This window comes from Neolamprologus brichardi, chromosome 10, assembly GCF_056152115.1.
Source record: "Neolamprologus brichardi isolate AB-2024 chromosome 10, ASM5615211v1, whole genome shotgun sequence".
NCBI classification, from domain to species: domain Eukaryota; kingdom Metazoa; phylum Chordata; class Actinopteri; order Cichliformes; family Cichlidae; genus Neolamprologus; species Neolamprologus brichardi.
The window spans coordinates 1,146,289-1,163,428 of record NC_142113.1 but is presented as its reverse complement, the minus strand read 5'-3'; the positions used below and the strand labels follow the sequence as shown (position 1 = coordinate 1,163,428).

At 45.4% G+C, this 17,140-nt stretch overlaps 1 protein-coding gene across 2 annotated transcripts in view; it reads right to left on the bottom strand.

The window, feature by feature from the left end:
* Positions 1-17,140, bottom strand: part of camkk1a (calcium/calmodulin-dependent protein kinase kinase 1, alpha a) — a 54,492-nt gene that overhangs the window by 11,578 nt on the left and 25,774 nt on the right. For both annotated transcript variants that reach the window (XM_087847014.1, XM_087847013.1), the window contains exons 4-8: positions 16,581-16,634; positions 13,395-13,446; positions 12,255-12,388; positions 7,605-7,641; positions 7,309-7,330 (exon numbers count right to left, since the gene is read on the bottom strand). In XM_087847014.1, the coding sequence (XP_087703140.1) occupies positions 7,309-7,330; positions 7,605-7,641; positions 12,255-12,388; positions 13,395-13,446; positions 16,581-16,634 (299 nt within the window). The remainder of the gene's footprint in view (positions 1-7,308; positions 7,331-7,604; positions 7,642-12,254; positions 12,389-13,394; positions 13,447-16,580; positions 16,635-17,140) is intronic.

The following is a 17,140-nucleotide window of genomic DNA, read 5'->3' as shown; positions in this document are numbered from 1 at the left end:
TGACTTCCTTACAAATACACTATAGTATATATCGTTTTTGCTCATTAATAACTGACGTGTAGGAAAACACAATTAGAAATGTACTTTTGTGTTTGAGTGTCTGTGCTCTCTATTGGATGCTTTTAAAAACCTCTGTGTGTCTCTAAAGCTGCACAACGTGTTACTCTGTTAATGAGGAGGTGACGGTTTGCAGCACCAAATTATGAACATTAACAGAAACATTACGCGTGCGGCTGCTGCCGTGTTTGTTCTGCTTACAGCTCATTTGCTCAGCAGCTTCACGTCAGAGCAGCAAAGCAGTGACTGCTGGGTGAAATGAGCGGCTTTGTTACCGACTGTTACAGTAAAGATAACAGCGTGACACTCTGTAAGCTCTGTGAAGTGAATTTCAAGCTGCCCTGCGCTCACGCAGAGCGGGCAGTGATTCGACACACAGTGTGAACGTCTTCATTTTTAGGGTTTTTAAGCAATAATTCAGATTCCAGTTCCAGATTTTTGTAGCTGTTAACCTGTCAGTCGCCCAGCACGAAGCATTGCATTCAATCTTTTGTTATAAGCAGCATGTTGTAAAAACGTTCCCATTTCTTTAGATCTCCAAAAGATGTCAGAGAGAACACCGTTTGAAATTAGTTTAGGCGATTCCCAAAGAGCTGGTAACTGAAACCTCGGCACTGGGATGTTGTGCAGTGTGTTCTTAAATATTGCAGAAAGTCTTCTTATCTGCAGAGTAACAGCTACGTTAACAGTAGAGGTGGGAATCACCACACATCCCACGATACGATATTATTGCAATTTTTAAAATATTTTGTGATATTCAGATTCTGTACATAAAGGTAAACTTTATCAATATTCATTTTCTCTAATATCAAAGTCTCACACTCAGTCTTTCTCTCATTTCAGTTTGATTGTTGACAAACTGAACGGTTTGTATTACAGTCTAGTCCAACTTAACTGAATCAACCATCTGGTACAATTATAGCTATTCTGAACTATGCAGTTTATGAAAACTATGCAGCCCCTTCAGCAACTGAAGAATTTGAAAGTAAATTAAAACAAAATATAATTTTACATTAAATAAAAAAGTTTTTTTTTTTAACACTTTCTCTTTATTGATTTTCATCTTATTTTACATACAGAACTAAAGAGGGCAAGGGAAACCAACACATTCACATATGTTCACATATTCCAAAATACACAACGGCTTGTTTTACTTACACATATTACATATTACATATTACATATTACATATTACACAGGTGCATGTTCCATTCAAACAAATTCGTAGCGGTCCCTCTGCATCACAGAGCTATCAGTCTCTAGTCTCTTGACGTATAACGATCCCATCGTTCCCAAAGTCTCTCTCCTTTCTCCTTCTGTAGCCGCAGTGAGAGGGTAATCAGTTCCATATGATGAATTGTGTTAATAATGTCTATGACCAGCTTCCGTGTGGGGGGGCTTGTCTGTAACCAACACTTAGTAATTGCCTTTTTGCATGCAACCATAATTATTTTCAGTAAATATGAGTCTCTGTTATTTATATCCTCAGGGATATTCCCAAGGTACATGGTACTAAAGGAGAAGTCCAGTGTTACCTCCAGCACATCTATCACCATTTGTTTAATCTCCTCCCAAAAGGTCTTCAGTTTAGAGCATGACCAGAAGACATGGAAGCAACCTGCAGCGACCTCCCCGCACTCCCTCCAGCATGAAGCGCCTGAACCACTTATTTTGGATTTCTGCTTTGGTGTGATGAAGAATCTAATTAAATTCTTCCATCCAAAATCTCGCCATGTTAAAGAATTTGTGGTAGATAACACATTCTTCCACATCCGCAACCAATCTTCCTCTGAGATAGTTATACCTGCTTCTTTTTCCCATCGATGACTGACATATCTTGTTGAGGTCTTTTTCATAGCTGTAAAACTTCTGTATATTTTGCCTATAGTACCTCTTATAATGTTGTCACCATAAGCATCCATAAATATTTGGATCACCCCACTAGCATCTGCGTCAAGCATTTTAATTTCCTTCCGGAAGAAGCTCCGAACCTGTAGGTAACGATAAAAATCTTCCCTGCCGATCTCGTAAATCTGACACATGTCCTCAAAATTGATCAGCTCCCCATGCTTCACTATCTTACAGATCGCAGTGATTCCATGCCTGGACCACTCCCTGAATTTATGGTCTAAGAATGCTGGAAGGAAGCGTGGGAGATACGCTGGCCATCCCAGCAACCCTATTTCCCTATTAAGACCAAAAATTTTAATCACATCTGCCCATTTTTTCAGGGAAAAACTTACACATAAATTTTGCATCTGATATGCCTGTGGCAAACTCTCAAGAGACCCCAGAACAGACTGTATTGGGAAATCCATCAAAGAAAGCTCAATGTCCTTCCATTTTGCCTCAAACTTAGAGTTACACCAGCACACTAGAGGTCTGATCTGGGCTGCCAGATAGTAATCCTCAAAGCACGGTAGAGCCATGCCCCCCCGCTCACCAGGCAGCTGCATTGTTGCATATTTCACTCTCGGCCTTTTATTTCCCCATATGAATCTTGAGCAATGCATATCCCACTCCCTAAATTGTTTTGCTGGGACCTCCACTGGAAGTGCTGCAAACAAATATAGCAGCTTTGGGAGGATATTTATCTTTATTGCTCTAACTTTGCTGCCCAGATCGAGGTGGAGCAGACCCCACCTCTCCAGATCTTCATATATCTTCTTGTTCACCCGGTTATAATTAACTTCATATAACAATGCAAGGTCTTTTGTCAGCAGGATCCCCAAATACTCCATTTGAGATTGATGCCATCCGAATCTATATCTTGCTACCAATTGTCTTGAGGGGTTAAAAAAGAATGTCAAGATTTAAGTTTTTTGAATGTTTAGTCTATAACCAGACAGTCTGCCATATTCTTCCAGTATTTCCATAAGCAGAGGAATTCCCTCTTCCGGGTTTCCTAGCGCTACCAGCACGTCGTCTGCATACAAGCAAATTTTATTTTCCACATTCCCCGTTGTAACCCCCTCCAATCGAGGCTCTTCTCTGATGCATTGAGCCAACGGCTCAATGAAAAGGTTAAAGAGCAGTGGGCTCAACGGGCAGCCCTGCCTACAGCCACGTTGTAGTGTTATCCGATTTGAGAGGCTTCCATTAACTTTGATCCTTGCTGTTGGAGACATATAAATCATTCTTATACATTGAATAAACCTGTCACATAGCCCAAATCTCTTCAACACATGAAACAGAAATTCCCACCCGACCGTATCGTATGCCTTTTCCGCATCAAGCCCAATGAGAACTGTTCCAGTTTTCCCTTTAAGTATCTGGTCAATAATATGAATGGCCCTTCTGATATTATCGTGTGTTTGTCTGTTACCAATGAAGCCTGTTTGATCCTCCTCTATCAGCGTGGGCATCAATGTACTCAACCTCCTAGCCAAAATTGCGGCAAATAGTTTATAGTCTATATTTAACACGCTAATAGGTCTATAACCTCTGGGGTCAGTTTTATCCTTCCCTGCTTTTGGTATGACAGAGATATACGCCTCCCGCCACGATGGTGGGAGCGCCCCCCCACTCAGAGTGTAATTAAAAGAGGCCTTTAGTAGCGGGATTAAGGGTTCCCTCATCTGCCTATACCACTCTGGTGGAAATCCATCACATCCTGGGGCTTTAAAAGTCTTGAGTTTTGAGATCCCAATGTTAATCTCTTCTGCTGATATTTCTCTGACGAGTTTTTCATTCTGCTGCTTACCTATAAATGGTAGATCTAGGCTGGATAAGAAATTCTGAATCTTATGCTCATCTGCTTTATCCGGTTGTGTGTATAGCTCAGCGTAATATTCTTCAAATGCTCTCTGAATTTCTTCGAGTTTATTAGTTATCTTATTTGTTTTTAAATCTCGAACTTTATGAATAGTGTTCTCCTGTTGTTGCCTCCTGAGTCTCCATGATAATAGCCTAGCAGCTTTGGGTCCTGCCTCATACCACCGTTGTCTATTATATTTTAATTTTTTTTCAATTTCCTCACTTAAAATTTTGTGGATCTCCTGTTTAACCGGCCTCATCTGCTCCAATACCTTGGGGCACCTTGTAACGGTGTGCAGTTGTTCCAATTTTTCCAAATTTTCCTGCAAATCTGACAGCTTTTTTACTCTCACCTTCTTTAGGACTGCACATTTTGCAATAATTTTACCCCTAAGGTATGCCTTAGCTGCATCCCATAAAATTGTGGGATTAACTGTTCCATTGTCATTGAGTTCTAAGTATGTTTTTAACTCCTGTCCCATTTCTCTTTTAAATGAGTCATTATTTAACAGACCTGTGTTAAGCCTCCATAAGGTGTTTTTGGGGCTAGCTTTAAACCCAATCTTCATAGTTAGTCCCGAATGATCAGATAAATCTCTCTGTCCTATTATGCAATCCTTCACTCTGTGGAGATCTTTACTAAAAGTAAAGAAATAATCAATCCTCGAGTACATATCATGTCTCGCTGAATAAAATGTAAATTTGCGTTCATTTTTGTGTAAATATCTCCATATATCTATAAGCCCCAACTCTGATAACATTGTTTTTACTTGTTTCTCTAATTTAGTTCCCCTCCGGTCTCGGCTAGTTGTATCCCATTTTGGGTGGAGAAGTAAAGTGAAATCTCCTGCACATATACATGTACCAACACTTTCTGCGGCAATAAGACTGAATATCTCCTTAAAGAACCCTGTACTACTACCAGGGGGTGCATATATATTACACAGCGTGACGTCTTCCTGTTCCATTTTCCCTTTCACCAACACAAATCTTCCCTCTTTATCTTTATGTTCTCCAGTAAACTCAAAACCAACCTTGTTCGGTATCAGAATGGCCACTCCTCTTTTTTTGCCAGATCTATGTGAGGCATAATAAATATTTTTGAATCCCATTCTCTTCCACTTCTCATGTTCTTCCTTTGATAGATGTGTTTCTTGTAGAAACGCAATATCAATTTTTTCCCTTTTTAGCTTTGAAACTATCTTACTCCTCTTAATGGGATTCTTTACACCATTTACATTCAAAGACAATACCTTATAATACCGCATATGTTTTATGTATTTCCAACTTATTTTCCTGCACCAACAAAACAATACTCCCAGCCCTCAGAACACATAATAAACACACATGAACAAAGACAGAACTTGTCTTAACCAAATAAACCAGGTCTTCCATAAGAGAGGTTTTTTTCTCTCCTCTCAGTCTGGGGGGAAATGCCACAATGTGGGGCCCCTCTCGTTTCCTATTTTAAAAGAAAAAGGGAAACTAAAAAACAAAAACAAAAAACATGTGAGTCACCTGCATCGGACCCTCACCACTCCATGATCAAAAGGGGGATCGTCTTAACAGCGAAACGGGGCCGGTGGGGCACAGGTGTTACTGCTCCGTACCGACGTCCTCCGTGCGCTGGAAAACCTTCAGCTTTTCCCGTGCGCTCCCACGTAGATCAGCTGTATTCCCGGCGCGTCGCGGCCCAACCACGCCCGTCGGTAGCATACTGCTGATCATCTCCGCCGTAATGCCTTTGCGCTTTCTTGTGGCCACCGGTCCCACCGTGTATCCGCGTCTTCTTAGATCCGCCGCAGCTTCCTCCGCGCTATTGTATAAGACCATTCCCGAGTCAAAATGAACACGCATTTTAGCAAGCGGGGTCTGGAACCGGATGGCGTTTTCTTTAAGTACTTTTTTAACCGGGCCATACTCTTTTCTCTTCATTTGTATGTTTTCGGCATAGTCGTGATCAAAGAAAATACGTTTCTCCTTTATATATACAGGCTTCTTCCATGCAGCGCGTAGGATTTGTTCTTTAATATTGAACTTTAAGAAGCGCACCACCGTTGATCGAGGGGGCGCCCCCGGCGGCGGCTGCACTCCCAGCGCCCGGTGAGCTCTCTCTATCCCTAGGTTCTTCTCGCTGCCCAAGTCCACGCCGTCCCCCAACTCCGATATCATCATGCTTTCCACATACCTTAGCATGGAGGTGCCTTCTATGTTCTCAGGGATGCCATATATCCTTATGTTATTACGGCGTGAGCGCCCCTCCAAATCCGTAACCTTCTCTTGGAGCTGCCTCTGGTTATCCAGCAGCTGAACAATGGCATCCCTCACTCCAATGTCCCATTTCTCCTTCCCCACCATGTTTCTTTCCATTTCTTCCAGACGTTTCCCCACCTCCTCGATCCTGCTTGTGGCGGCGGTAACCTGTTGATTTATCTCATGTGTTAACTCGCTCATTTGGGCTTTCATGTCCTCTTTCAAACTTGTTCTCACGAGCGATAGCTCCTTCTTCATCTCTGCCTTAAGGTCTTGCATGCCCTCCGCCACTACTTCACTCACCACCTGTCTGAGGGGACCTAGTGATGATGTTGTGGCCTCCGCCGCCATCTTCTCGCCCTCTTGCTCGGAGCGTGTTTCATTTGTCTTACTCTCAAGTCGCGTTTCTAAGCTTCGGCCTGGAGCTCGTCCCTTCTTATTTTTATCTCCGCTCATTATTCTTGAGGGGAAAGTCGCTTTTAATGGTTAATTCTTGAATTGCGGATTATTTTAGCTATCGATGCAGGAGCTCCTGTTTATGCTGCTACTCTCGCCACCATGACACCGGAAGTCCAAATAAAAAAGTTTTAAACTTAATTAAAATAAAACATGTCTTAAATTAAAATAAGTAAACTGTCATGTTTATTGCTGCCAAAAACAAGTTAAACACATTTGGACAGTGAAGGAATGTCAGGATTCTTGCTCAGAAAAAGGATCAACATGCTCTGAAGTCAGAGCACAAAAACCTTTTTGTAACAAAGTATCGATTTCTGCTGTCCCTGTATCCATACATTATTAGAAACAAAATATCACCATGCTACACAGTATCCATTTTTCCCTCACCCCTAATAACAGCAGCCGACTCAGAGTAAGCGAGCAAATCCATTCTTTAAAACAGCTTCATATGAAAAGGATAATGTAAGTTACACATACATGTGGATGATACCAGCCGTCCCCTTCAAAATTTGGTTATAACAGCAGCAGGTTGTGCATCATAATGTCTGTAGCACTGTGGGAAGGAGCGGCTCATGCATGAGGATGTGAAACGCTTTCAAGAACTGAAAACCCAAGAAAACGACGAATCCCTTTGAAGCCGGAGGTGGAACAAACGGCCGCACGGCTCAGAGTAATGAAAGAAGAGCGCAGCAGTGATCGAGCAGGGATGGAGGGGGGAGAGATGAGGAGGAGGAGGTGGGTGAGCCTTAAATTATTTAGAGACAAAAGGACGGGTTCTCTACTCACCCCTTACGCATCAGCTCAAACACTGTCAGAAACAGAGAGAGAAGGAAACACGAACACGTGAGACCAAAGATTTCATGCTTTTGTTTTTAACCACCAGGCTGCGCGTTACTCTGCAGCCTGACTGTGGCGCTGCTGACGGAGAGCTTCTGCATAACGCGCCAGCCCCAAGCAGGTCTGGAGGCAAACGACCATCTCTGAATAAATAACACGTACATATGCACCGAACGCCACAGGCTTACAGACACAGGGCAAACAGAGCAAAAGTATGTGGACACATAAAAGAAAGACGTGCATACCCATGTGAAGGTTGTCCTCCGACGGATCGTCCAGCACCTGCAGCATTAAAACACAGTCATACAGTCAGAAATGGAGAATTTCCAGTCAAAACTTTCTGTAAAGCTGATGGTGAGCAACATAAAACATTCAGTGCTTTCATTTAAGAGCTGACAGCGTTCACTGACTCACTGCACGACTCGTCTGCTGATGAAAGCTTCCTGGAGCTCGACAGTCAGGATGAGAGTTATCATTTAAAACAGCGTCATGTGCACAGAAATGATATCACTGCAGTCGACACTTGACCAGGTACACAGGCTGACTGAACAGCTGCTACACCTTTACTGAACAACACGACGGACGCAGGCGGAGGCCGCCATCGCTGCAAAAGCTTTATTTGACTATTCTCATGATAATTTGGAACAATGCTCCGTGCAGCCTTTTTAAACAGAAGTGCTTTAAGGTTGAGCTGTGACAGCTCAGGTACAGCGGGTACCTCTGAAAACTAATCCAGCTTCAAAATGTCAGATGAGCTCAAAGATGATGATGATGATGATGATGATGATGATGAGTGGGAGAAACAAAGCTGAGGTTCGTCCGTGTTTTAGAACGACACGTGAAGGATGATGTTTTTTAAACTATTCGCACGAGCGCCAGAACAAAACTCTGACATGCTTCCACTTCACACAATCAGCCAACCTGGCCCCGCCCTGTCACGTGATTCGCTGAGGTCAGAAGGCCCAGGATGTTGACGGTTGGTGTCGTAAGCCAGCGCCGAAACCGTGGCTGATTGTGACCCACACCTGTTTCACACCTCGGCTCGTGTGATTACGTAGAGGATCAATAGGGGGTCTGTGACCCTCTGGGGGGGGGGGGGACACTCCCACAGGGTTTATCTGGGACTTTCCACCAGCTGCTCATCAGTGGAGCTGAAGAAGCTTCTCGGATGAAACGTCTTCAACAAACTTAAAGTCGTCCAGACGCTTTTCTTTCCCAGATTAAACTGCGTTTCACCACAGCTTTCACAGTCCTGCTCTTACATTACTGACCGACTCTATTAGCAACACAACGAGAGCTCAGTGGGGGCAGCAGTGCTGCTTCAGAGGCACGAGGATGGAGATCAGGTGCACTCCCCCCTGCTGAACCTTAAAAACAGAAAGGTCAGGCCAAAAAGAAACCCAGCAGCGTCGTGAAATGAAGTCCTGTGGAAGCACGAAAGGTCAACGTCTCTAACAATAAATAAATTATAGAAAGTGTGAAGAATTAAAGGAGCCACAGCCCCCCCTCATCTGTCGATCGTAGCGTTGTGTTATCGCTGAGGCACCAGCAGGGTGATCACACAGGTCTATGTTGACATGTCATCATTCAGAAGCACAACCATCACAACAACGCGGCCGAAGCAACAACAACTAAATCAATCTGTTTACAGATTTGGGGGATTTTTGTGCGTCTGTAACCTTTGAACTCTGAGATATTTGACAACATGCTGCAATGAACCCGCGCAGCTCTTTCTATACTGATGCAACCAATTCCCAGTAAAGAGACGTCCTCTATGTGCAGATCTGACAGAGGAGACTACAAATAACACAAACAGTGACATTATTCAGTGTTGACGGAGGGGAAATAAACAGCTGGAGGACTTCAGTAGCCCTCTCTGCTCACAGCTAGCAGCTTGAGCTTACATTAGCTGCTGCTAACGCTCTTTTATTGCAGCTAACAGACATTTTTCATGTTGACTTGTCACAGCAGGCAAAGGTTTATTAATGGTGCCTGCTTTCCTCTTACAGAAGTCCTTCTGTTTGCACTACTTCAATATAATGGCAAACTGGGACACTTTAAACAGCCGCACAGTCGTTAGTTCCTCACTGCGACCAAAATGTCCATCAGGCTGGAAGCAGCAGCAGGAAGAAAGAGGAAGGCTTGCATCAGTACTGATTAAATCATGTCTCGTGAGCTCGATGTTAATGTTAAACTTTAGTGGAGAAGAAATCCAACAGCTGACACAGTGAGGATGGAGATTCTCACGATCCAGACTCGACCATGAAAACAAGCAGAGCTGCAGTCTGTGTTTAAACATCCACAAGTTCTTGGTTCACCTTTTTGTCCCGTGTGTCTGCCCCCCCCAGGCAACCTGCGACTGATTTGGTGCTTTACACAGCGGGTAAGTAAGTACTGAACGCCTGACCAAGTAAATCTCTAATAGTGTTATTGACATGAAACTCTCAGCAGACGTCGCTAACAACAGATCCACACGTCCAACGAGTGGAACACTGAGAAACGCCACCAGCTGAAATCAGTAATCACAGGGCGTCCTGCCACGCGGTGGGAATTAATATCAGCCGGTTCAGTCCCAACGACGGCGTATAAAAAGCTGCGTTATTATCAAGGCGTCCCATAAGACACGTCATGATGGGTCAAACCGACGAGGTCTCCTTTGCAGCCTTATTGTTGAAACACACTGATGAAGGTTGCAGTCAGCAAGTGTCCAGGTGACAAGGAGCACCTGTGCAGAGCTACAGGAAGACCTGATCAGTGAGTTCAGCTGCTGCAAAGGAAACGATGAGTAATGCGCTCAGCCCCTGTGACCTGTACGCTCGCCACACAAGAGGAAGCACGCTGAAGCACGTTCAACACTTCCTGAACAAACAGGGAAACAGCTACTGCAGACTCAAACAGCAACAGTGGCGTTTGGAGGTGGAACCATCATGGCGACGGCTGTCATGTGGCTCTGGCACGATTTCTGTAACTGAAGAAAGGATGAATGGAAACATGTAGCGAGACTTTCTTGTAAAGCTGCAGCCTGTGAAGAAGAGATGAGGGCTGGACATTTCAGCGAGACAATGACGTCAAACACAAAACCAAAGAAACTCTCAGCGGGTTCCAGGGAAGGACAGGGAGGAAAAACTGCGTTCAACACTAATTTTGTCTGCTGTAAATTGAATTGGACAAAAACTAAAGGTGAAAAGTCGCCATGGCATCGAGTGTCACAACAAGTGCAGGACACAGAAACAGGAAGGCCTTTTCCTCACGTCAGTCACTGTTTGCTGGCACCATCCTAACACTGCTCGTTTCCCTTTACATGCAGCATTCACAGCATGTTCCTAATTAAAGAGAAGCTCGGTCTTTTCATCGGAAGTTGCTGATTGGTGGAGGAACCTTTGTGGAAATGACATGAACCGAGTGTTTTAATAAAAATGTCTGATTTCATGGGTTCAGTCTGACTCTGTTTCAGCCTCTGTGACAAACGACCGCGTCGTTTCCATCATTGCTCATCTGTTCTGCTCAGCGTGGCCTCGAAACGAGCCAACAAGTCTTTTCATGATTGGAGAGAGCAGAGCTGTGAGGCCGAGCTCAGCGTTTACATGATGAGAGAGAGAGAGCAGGTCGTCCTGTTACCACGAGAGACGAAGAAGAACTTTTACTTAAACTCTATTTCTGGCACACACACACACACACACAGACACACACACCAAGCTTTACTCCGAGCGGTGGCTGCGGCGCCCCCACCATCACCTGGGCTGACAAACCAAACTGCTGACATCAGAGGGGAGGGGCCTGATCAGAGGGGCGTGGCCTGAGTCAACCATCATTTTACCAAAACTACCGATTCTGCAGGGAAACGGCCCCACGCAGGTGAAAAACAAGAATCCGTGTTTAGAGCACGGATGTTTTGTTTTTTCTGGAATATGATCCCGACTCACTGAGACTGTGATCACTGTGCTGCAGGAAACTCATACCAGCTACTTCCTGGCAGCACAGGTTTATCCACCTTTCAGGCCCGACACGCTCTGATACGACACAAAGACGAGTCGAGGCACACGGGGAGGAAGGTTATCAGAGGACAGCGTGGCAGAGGATCCACACCTGCTGTGGGTGGAAGTCCACCTGCTATTATCAGAAACACAAAGTGCCGTGCGTCCCCACTGCGCCGTTTTTCAGTCGCCTACAAACATCAACAGAAGCAGAGGCGTGTGACTCGGGACCAGCACTTCCTGTAAGAAGCAGAGCCATGCTAGGCTTTACAGGAAGTAGCTTTCAGCTAAGTGCTAATGAGCGCACGCGTGCACGCTGACAGTGATGATGCCAGCAGCGCATCATCATCTTTTCCTTTAGCAAATCATCGATTTCTTGATTTTTGGCCTGTTCCTCCTCTGCACAGTCAGCGATCGTAGCTGCTTTTGTGTCGTCTTACTTTTAGTTTCTAATATTTTGGTTTTTAATACAAAAAGTCAAGAAATTCACAGTAAATTACAACTTTTTATTATTTTACCTGCACAGTTGTTGAGGCAGGCTGCATTGGGTCAAACCCAGCACCCGTAAATCTGCTACAGACGTTCAAGCCCAAGGATTAATCTAAAAAGACTTTTTTTAAACTAAAGAGGATTTTACATTTATAAACAAGTGTATGATGTAGTCTTCAACAGAGAGCAATGATTATGACATTGCATTTACCATTTTTTACAGTTCAAAATGCTCCTTCTTTGGACCCAGCTTTACATGATAAGTCCTGATGACGCCGTGACGTTTCAATCGCCGCTGCTGCTAAAAGCTGGAAAATGCTACCATTTGACTAATTGGCAGCATTAATGCGTCCCGGAGTCAAACAGCAGTGAATCGACTGCGTGGCTTCACCTCTGAAGTGCACCCACAGTTCCTGCTCAGTAACCCCTCACCTCCACCAGCTTGACGATGTTGACATGGTCCAGTTTTTTAAGTATGGCGATCTCTTGGTAGACTCTTTCCAGGGGTCCTAAGAGTTTGGGCTGCTCCCCCTGGGCCGCCTTTGGTCCTCTTGGGGGTGGGCGACCTGCACACCACAACACAAACCGCACACACGGCCGTTAAATCATTCATGCGATCCCCGATGACTCATGTTTGGTGTCCTTTTTAAAAAAGTAAACAATCAACCAAAATGAATTAGTGCTAAAAACATGTTGGTGCTAATCACATGTCAGCACTAATCTCCTCTGCCCATGATGTTGGTGAATCTATGAATGCATGTGTGGCTGCATTAAAAGCCGTGTAATTCCATACACATCATTCTGCAGCCTGTCAGCTTATTTCACTCAGGACAACCTAAAGCTCTGCGCTCTGACTGTTTGACCTCCTTTACAGAAACCTTGGATCAGCAGAATTTGGCGCACGCAGGCATGCACACGAGATCCAGACGACGCTGCTGAAGCTCAAACGGAGCATCAGGATGAGGAAGGAAGGCGATTTAAGTGACTTTAAACGTTGTCGTGCCAGAAACTGCTACTGCTCAGATCTTTATTGGACAACCACCTGTAGGGTTTACAGAGAAGGTAACCAAGGCATGCAGCCTGTTGATCTTTGAAGCACCGCAAGACAACAGGGGGATAGATTTGCTCTGATCAGACTTCTGCTCTGATATTCAGACGGTATCTGGCATGAACATGAAACACGGATCCTGCCTTTTTAATCAGAGGTTCGAGCTGCTGGGTGCTGAGCTTCATGATCACAGCTGCTGACAGCAGGTCAAACTCAAATCATCTCAAACTAGTTTCTTGAGCGTAACAGTTTCTTACTCAAATGGCCTCCAGTCACCGCACTTCTATCCAACAGAGCAACTTTGGGACGTCGTTTCAATACGGACCAAATGCCAGCGCAACGCTTTGAAGGATTAAAGTTCTGAAGACTAAAGGGGTCAATCCTGGACCTGCTGAAGTGGCCGTACAGAAAACAGGTTGCTTTTGGGATTTCTTGCTTACTCTGTTTTCTCTTTGAATCTAGGCTGATGCTCTTTCTGCAGCTTTGCTGGTGAACAGAATGAAAAGAGAAAAAGCAGAACTCACGAGGAAACCCGCACTGCTTCATCAACTTCTTCTTGGACACCAGCTTCATGGCCTGAAAGCAAAAAGTGATTTAGCACGCAGTGTGATAGCAAACACTGAAACAATGATGTCTGCAACAAGCAAACAGGCAACGCATCAGAGAGGGAAGCACACAAAGCCAAGAACGTATCGCAGTCGGGTTTAATTCTACGAACGATTCAACGAATCGTGGACGCCGCCTTCGCCCAAACGTGCACAAACGTCAAAGCAGGAAGTACAAACGCTGATCCGTCTTATTCTCCTTTGTACGAAGGAGGCGGCGTTTCTCAGCAAATCTCCTGCAGCACAGCTGAGTGTGTGCACGTCGCAGTGATGCTGGCCTCTTGTAAGGAGCTGGTCATGCACAGGAAATAAGATTCACTGCATGTTTCTCTACCAGACACTCACAATATCAATGTGAATTCACTGACTCGTAATGTGTGGCAGGAGGAACATTTTCTGCTCTTTCTGCACAAACGGTGACACTGATGAACAGCCTGCTGGTTCCTTGTGTAACTCTGGTCGCCATGGCGCCATGGCTATGACTGTGCACAAACGAGGTTTGGCAAAAAGAAAACCCTGCGTTGTGCAGTTACATGGCGTGCTGCCTGTGCGTCAACACAATCAAAATGTAACGCGAGCCTGGCTGGAGATGGACTGTGCACTGAGGCGGCGACGTGACTCATGTGTGGCGCCGATCAAAGGAAAGTGCGTCAGCAGCAAATAAATTTAGTAGGAGGTGGATAAGAAGGTTGAAATGACTTAAGGCATCGCATCGTTGCCATCACTGCAGCACTGAGCCTGCTGCGGAGCTGCAGCGCGCTGATCTGGAGGCTTTTCAGGAAACACGTTAACTTTAAGAAGAGCAGAAAGGTTGGATCAGCTCATCTTTACTGACAGGCTGCATGAGCTGCAGGCAAACTTCTCTTTCTGTGCAACATGCTGGAATTTGATGAAAACTGAATTAGCAGCATGCACCACGTAACATTCTCTGATACCACTGACAGCCTGGTTTTGCACATTTCTGGACTACGGGCGTATCACGTATTTGGGTTCCTGCAGTTTTCCCTCTGTGCGCCACACCAATGAGTTTTATATCAAACTATACGTGACTGAAGTGAGACTTTCAGCTTTATTTCACTTTAAGGGTTTAATAAAAGTGCTGCATGAACCCTTCAGCGATTATAAAGGCTTCGAGTTCATTGGACAACTAACAGAACGTTAAACATAGAGACTGCTGTGATCAGCAAACGCTGCGTTTCACCCTGACAGGCTGCAGACTCATCCTCAGTGAGGACGAGAACATCATCTATGACCTGTAGCTGATGTTGGTCCTGAAACGCCAAACTTAATGCTGGACCAGGTTCAGTATCGACCAATCACATTGTTGTGATGTCATAGTTCTGTCACAAGGAAAAAACAAAATACTAAAAAGTGAGGTGGGGGTCAGGGTGAGGGGTGGGGGTCAGGGTGAGGGTGAGGGGTGGGGGTCAGGGTGAGGGGTGGGTGTGGGATGGGGGTGGGGTTCAGGGTGAGGTGTGGGGGTGAGGGTGAGGTGTGGGGGTCAGGGTGAGGGGTGGGGGTCAGGGTGAGGGTGAGGGGTGGGGGTCAGGGTCAGGGTGTGGGGGTCAGGGTCAGGGTGAGGTGTGAGGGTCAGGGTGAGGGTGTGGGGGTGAGGTGTGGGGGTCAGGGTGACAGGTGGGGGTCAGGGTGAGGGTGTGGGGGTGAGGTGTGGGGGTGGGGGTCAGGGTGAGGGTGTGGGGGTGAGGTGTGGGGGTGGGGGGCTAACATCATGTGGTTAAGGAACAACAATTACGTCATCGTTTGTGACCTGATGGAACCACAAACACTGATTGGTGTTCGGCACAGTGACATCACATTAAGCATCATATTTGTTTCTGTGTCACACAAACAAACAAACTGAAGCTTCTTCTGTCTTTAGTCAAATATCTGTTAATAATTAGCTCTTCAAGTTCACTGCTCCCAACTTCCTGGCAGGAAGTTGCTTCGCTTTGGCGCCCTGAGGCTGACAAATAGCATCGCCACATTCAAATTCCTGCCCATCAGGTGTGGAGCACAGCGATTATACAGAGTACAGGGTGCTGCAGAAACATATATGAAAATATCTGCATACATATACTGAACATCAGGTACATGATGCGTTGACTTCCCTTTAAAGTGACCACGGCTGCTTCACGAGTGCAAACGCTGCTCGTTGCCCTCGACGACAGCGCGTCCTGTTAAGATCCGTGCTCTGAAGTGAGCGGCATGTGTGCAGCTGTACGTGGGCTCAGACAGTCTCCATGAAAAATCAGTTTAATGTTCTGCCGATTCAGACTGCCAGGAAATATAATCGCCCTTCATGTCACCATTACTCATCGCCTCCTCTTTTCATTCCCATCATTGTTCTTTCAGACGCTCTCGTTTGAGCCGGTCTGCGTCGGCCCACAGCGTCCCCGCAGGAAGCGCTTCCCTCAGCTTCAACAATCACAGTTAAACACGAGAACGCAGCGAATCGCAGACGTGTGCAACACAAATGAGACTTTTCCCACACGTATGTAGAAATACACACGGGAAGCTTTTAATTCATTCATTTTTATTTATTTAGAAGAATCAGACGGCCGACGTGTGACAATCAGTCAGTCGTGCTGGACCCTGAGTGGGAGGAGTTAACATGACTCTCAGCTACCAACAGCTCCAGTATTATCACATTCAACTGCAGACGGCTCAAAGCACGCGCTTGTTAGACGTCGAGTTCACAGGTTCACAGTCAGGGTCGTTTTCAGGAGGCTGGACAAACTGCAGCTCTGCACACTGGACATTGTTTAAAACTGCATTTCATTACCACCTGGCTGGAACGGCCCAAAACAACCTTGTGTTTGTGCGCTGGCTTGATGCAGACTCTGCCCGGTGAACTGGCCACAGAGCAGAGCTGCTTTGAAGGGAGATAAAAGGGCCTGAGATGCACTTTAAATGGCAGCAGACCCACTCTCACTCCCAAGTTTCTTCCACAGCAACTGATGCAATTTAAGGGATGAAATTCACAACAAGGAGAACAAAAATAAACGAATCAATAGCACCGGTCCTCGGTGGAGGCAGCAGACTGAGAGGCTCGATGGAAGCTTGAAGGATGCTGACGGTAAAACAAGTTCCCACCAAATAACTTACATAATGTTTGTCATCATCTTCATTGTAGGCCAGTTTTACCACACCATAGGAGCCCTGCAACACAAAAACAGAACAACACATTCACAGCATTACAGACATCATGAAGTCTATACTGTGAGTTTGTAGTTTTGAAACAGAAGCAGCTCGTGAGCAGGACGGCTCAGAGAGTCGATTCCTGAAGCATGGCTCGGAGCAGACGGCAGCGCCGCACTGACAGAATGTTTGAGGCAGCACCGTTTCCACTGAAACACAACATTTTTATTCTTTGGCAGCACAGAGTGGGTCCTCCCACACACACGCTTCCCTAGGATGTATGTTTACTGCCAGCGCTCTGCAGCGAGAAACGACCGAATGTTCAAAGAGGTTCAGTCATCACATATAGACTCCCGCACAGCTTAAAGGTGCCACTCACTCACTTATTTGTTCTCAAGAGTCAGGACTTTGATGCAATCCACTGTAATCTGCACCGCTGCAGCTGCAACTGACATTTTTGTCATTTAATATGCATCCAAAGTGAATATACAACAAATATCAGTCTGACAGTGGTTGTTTCCCTCTCT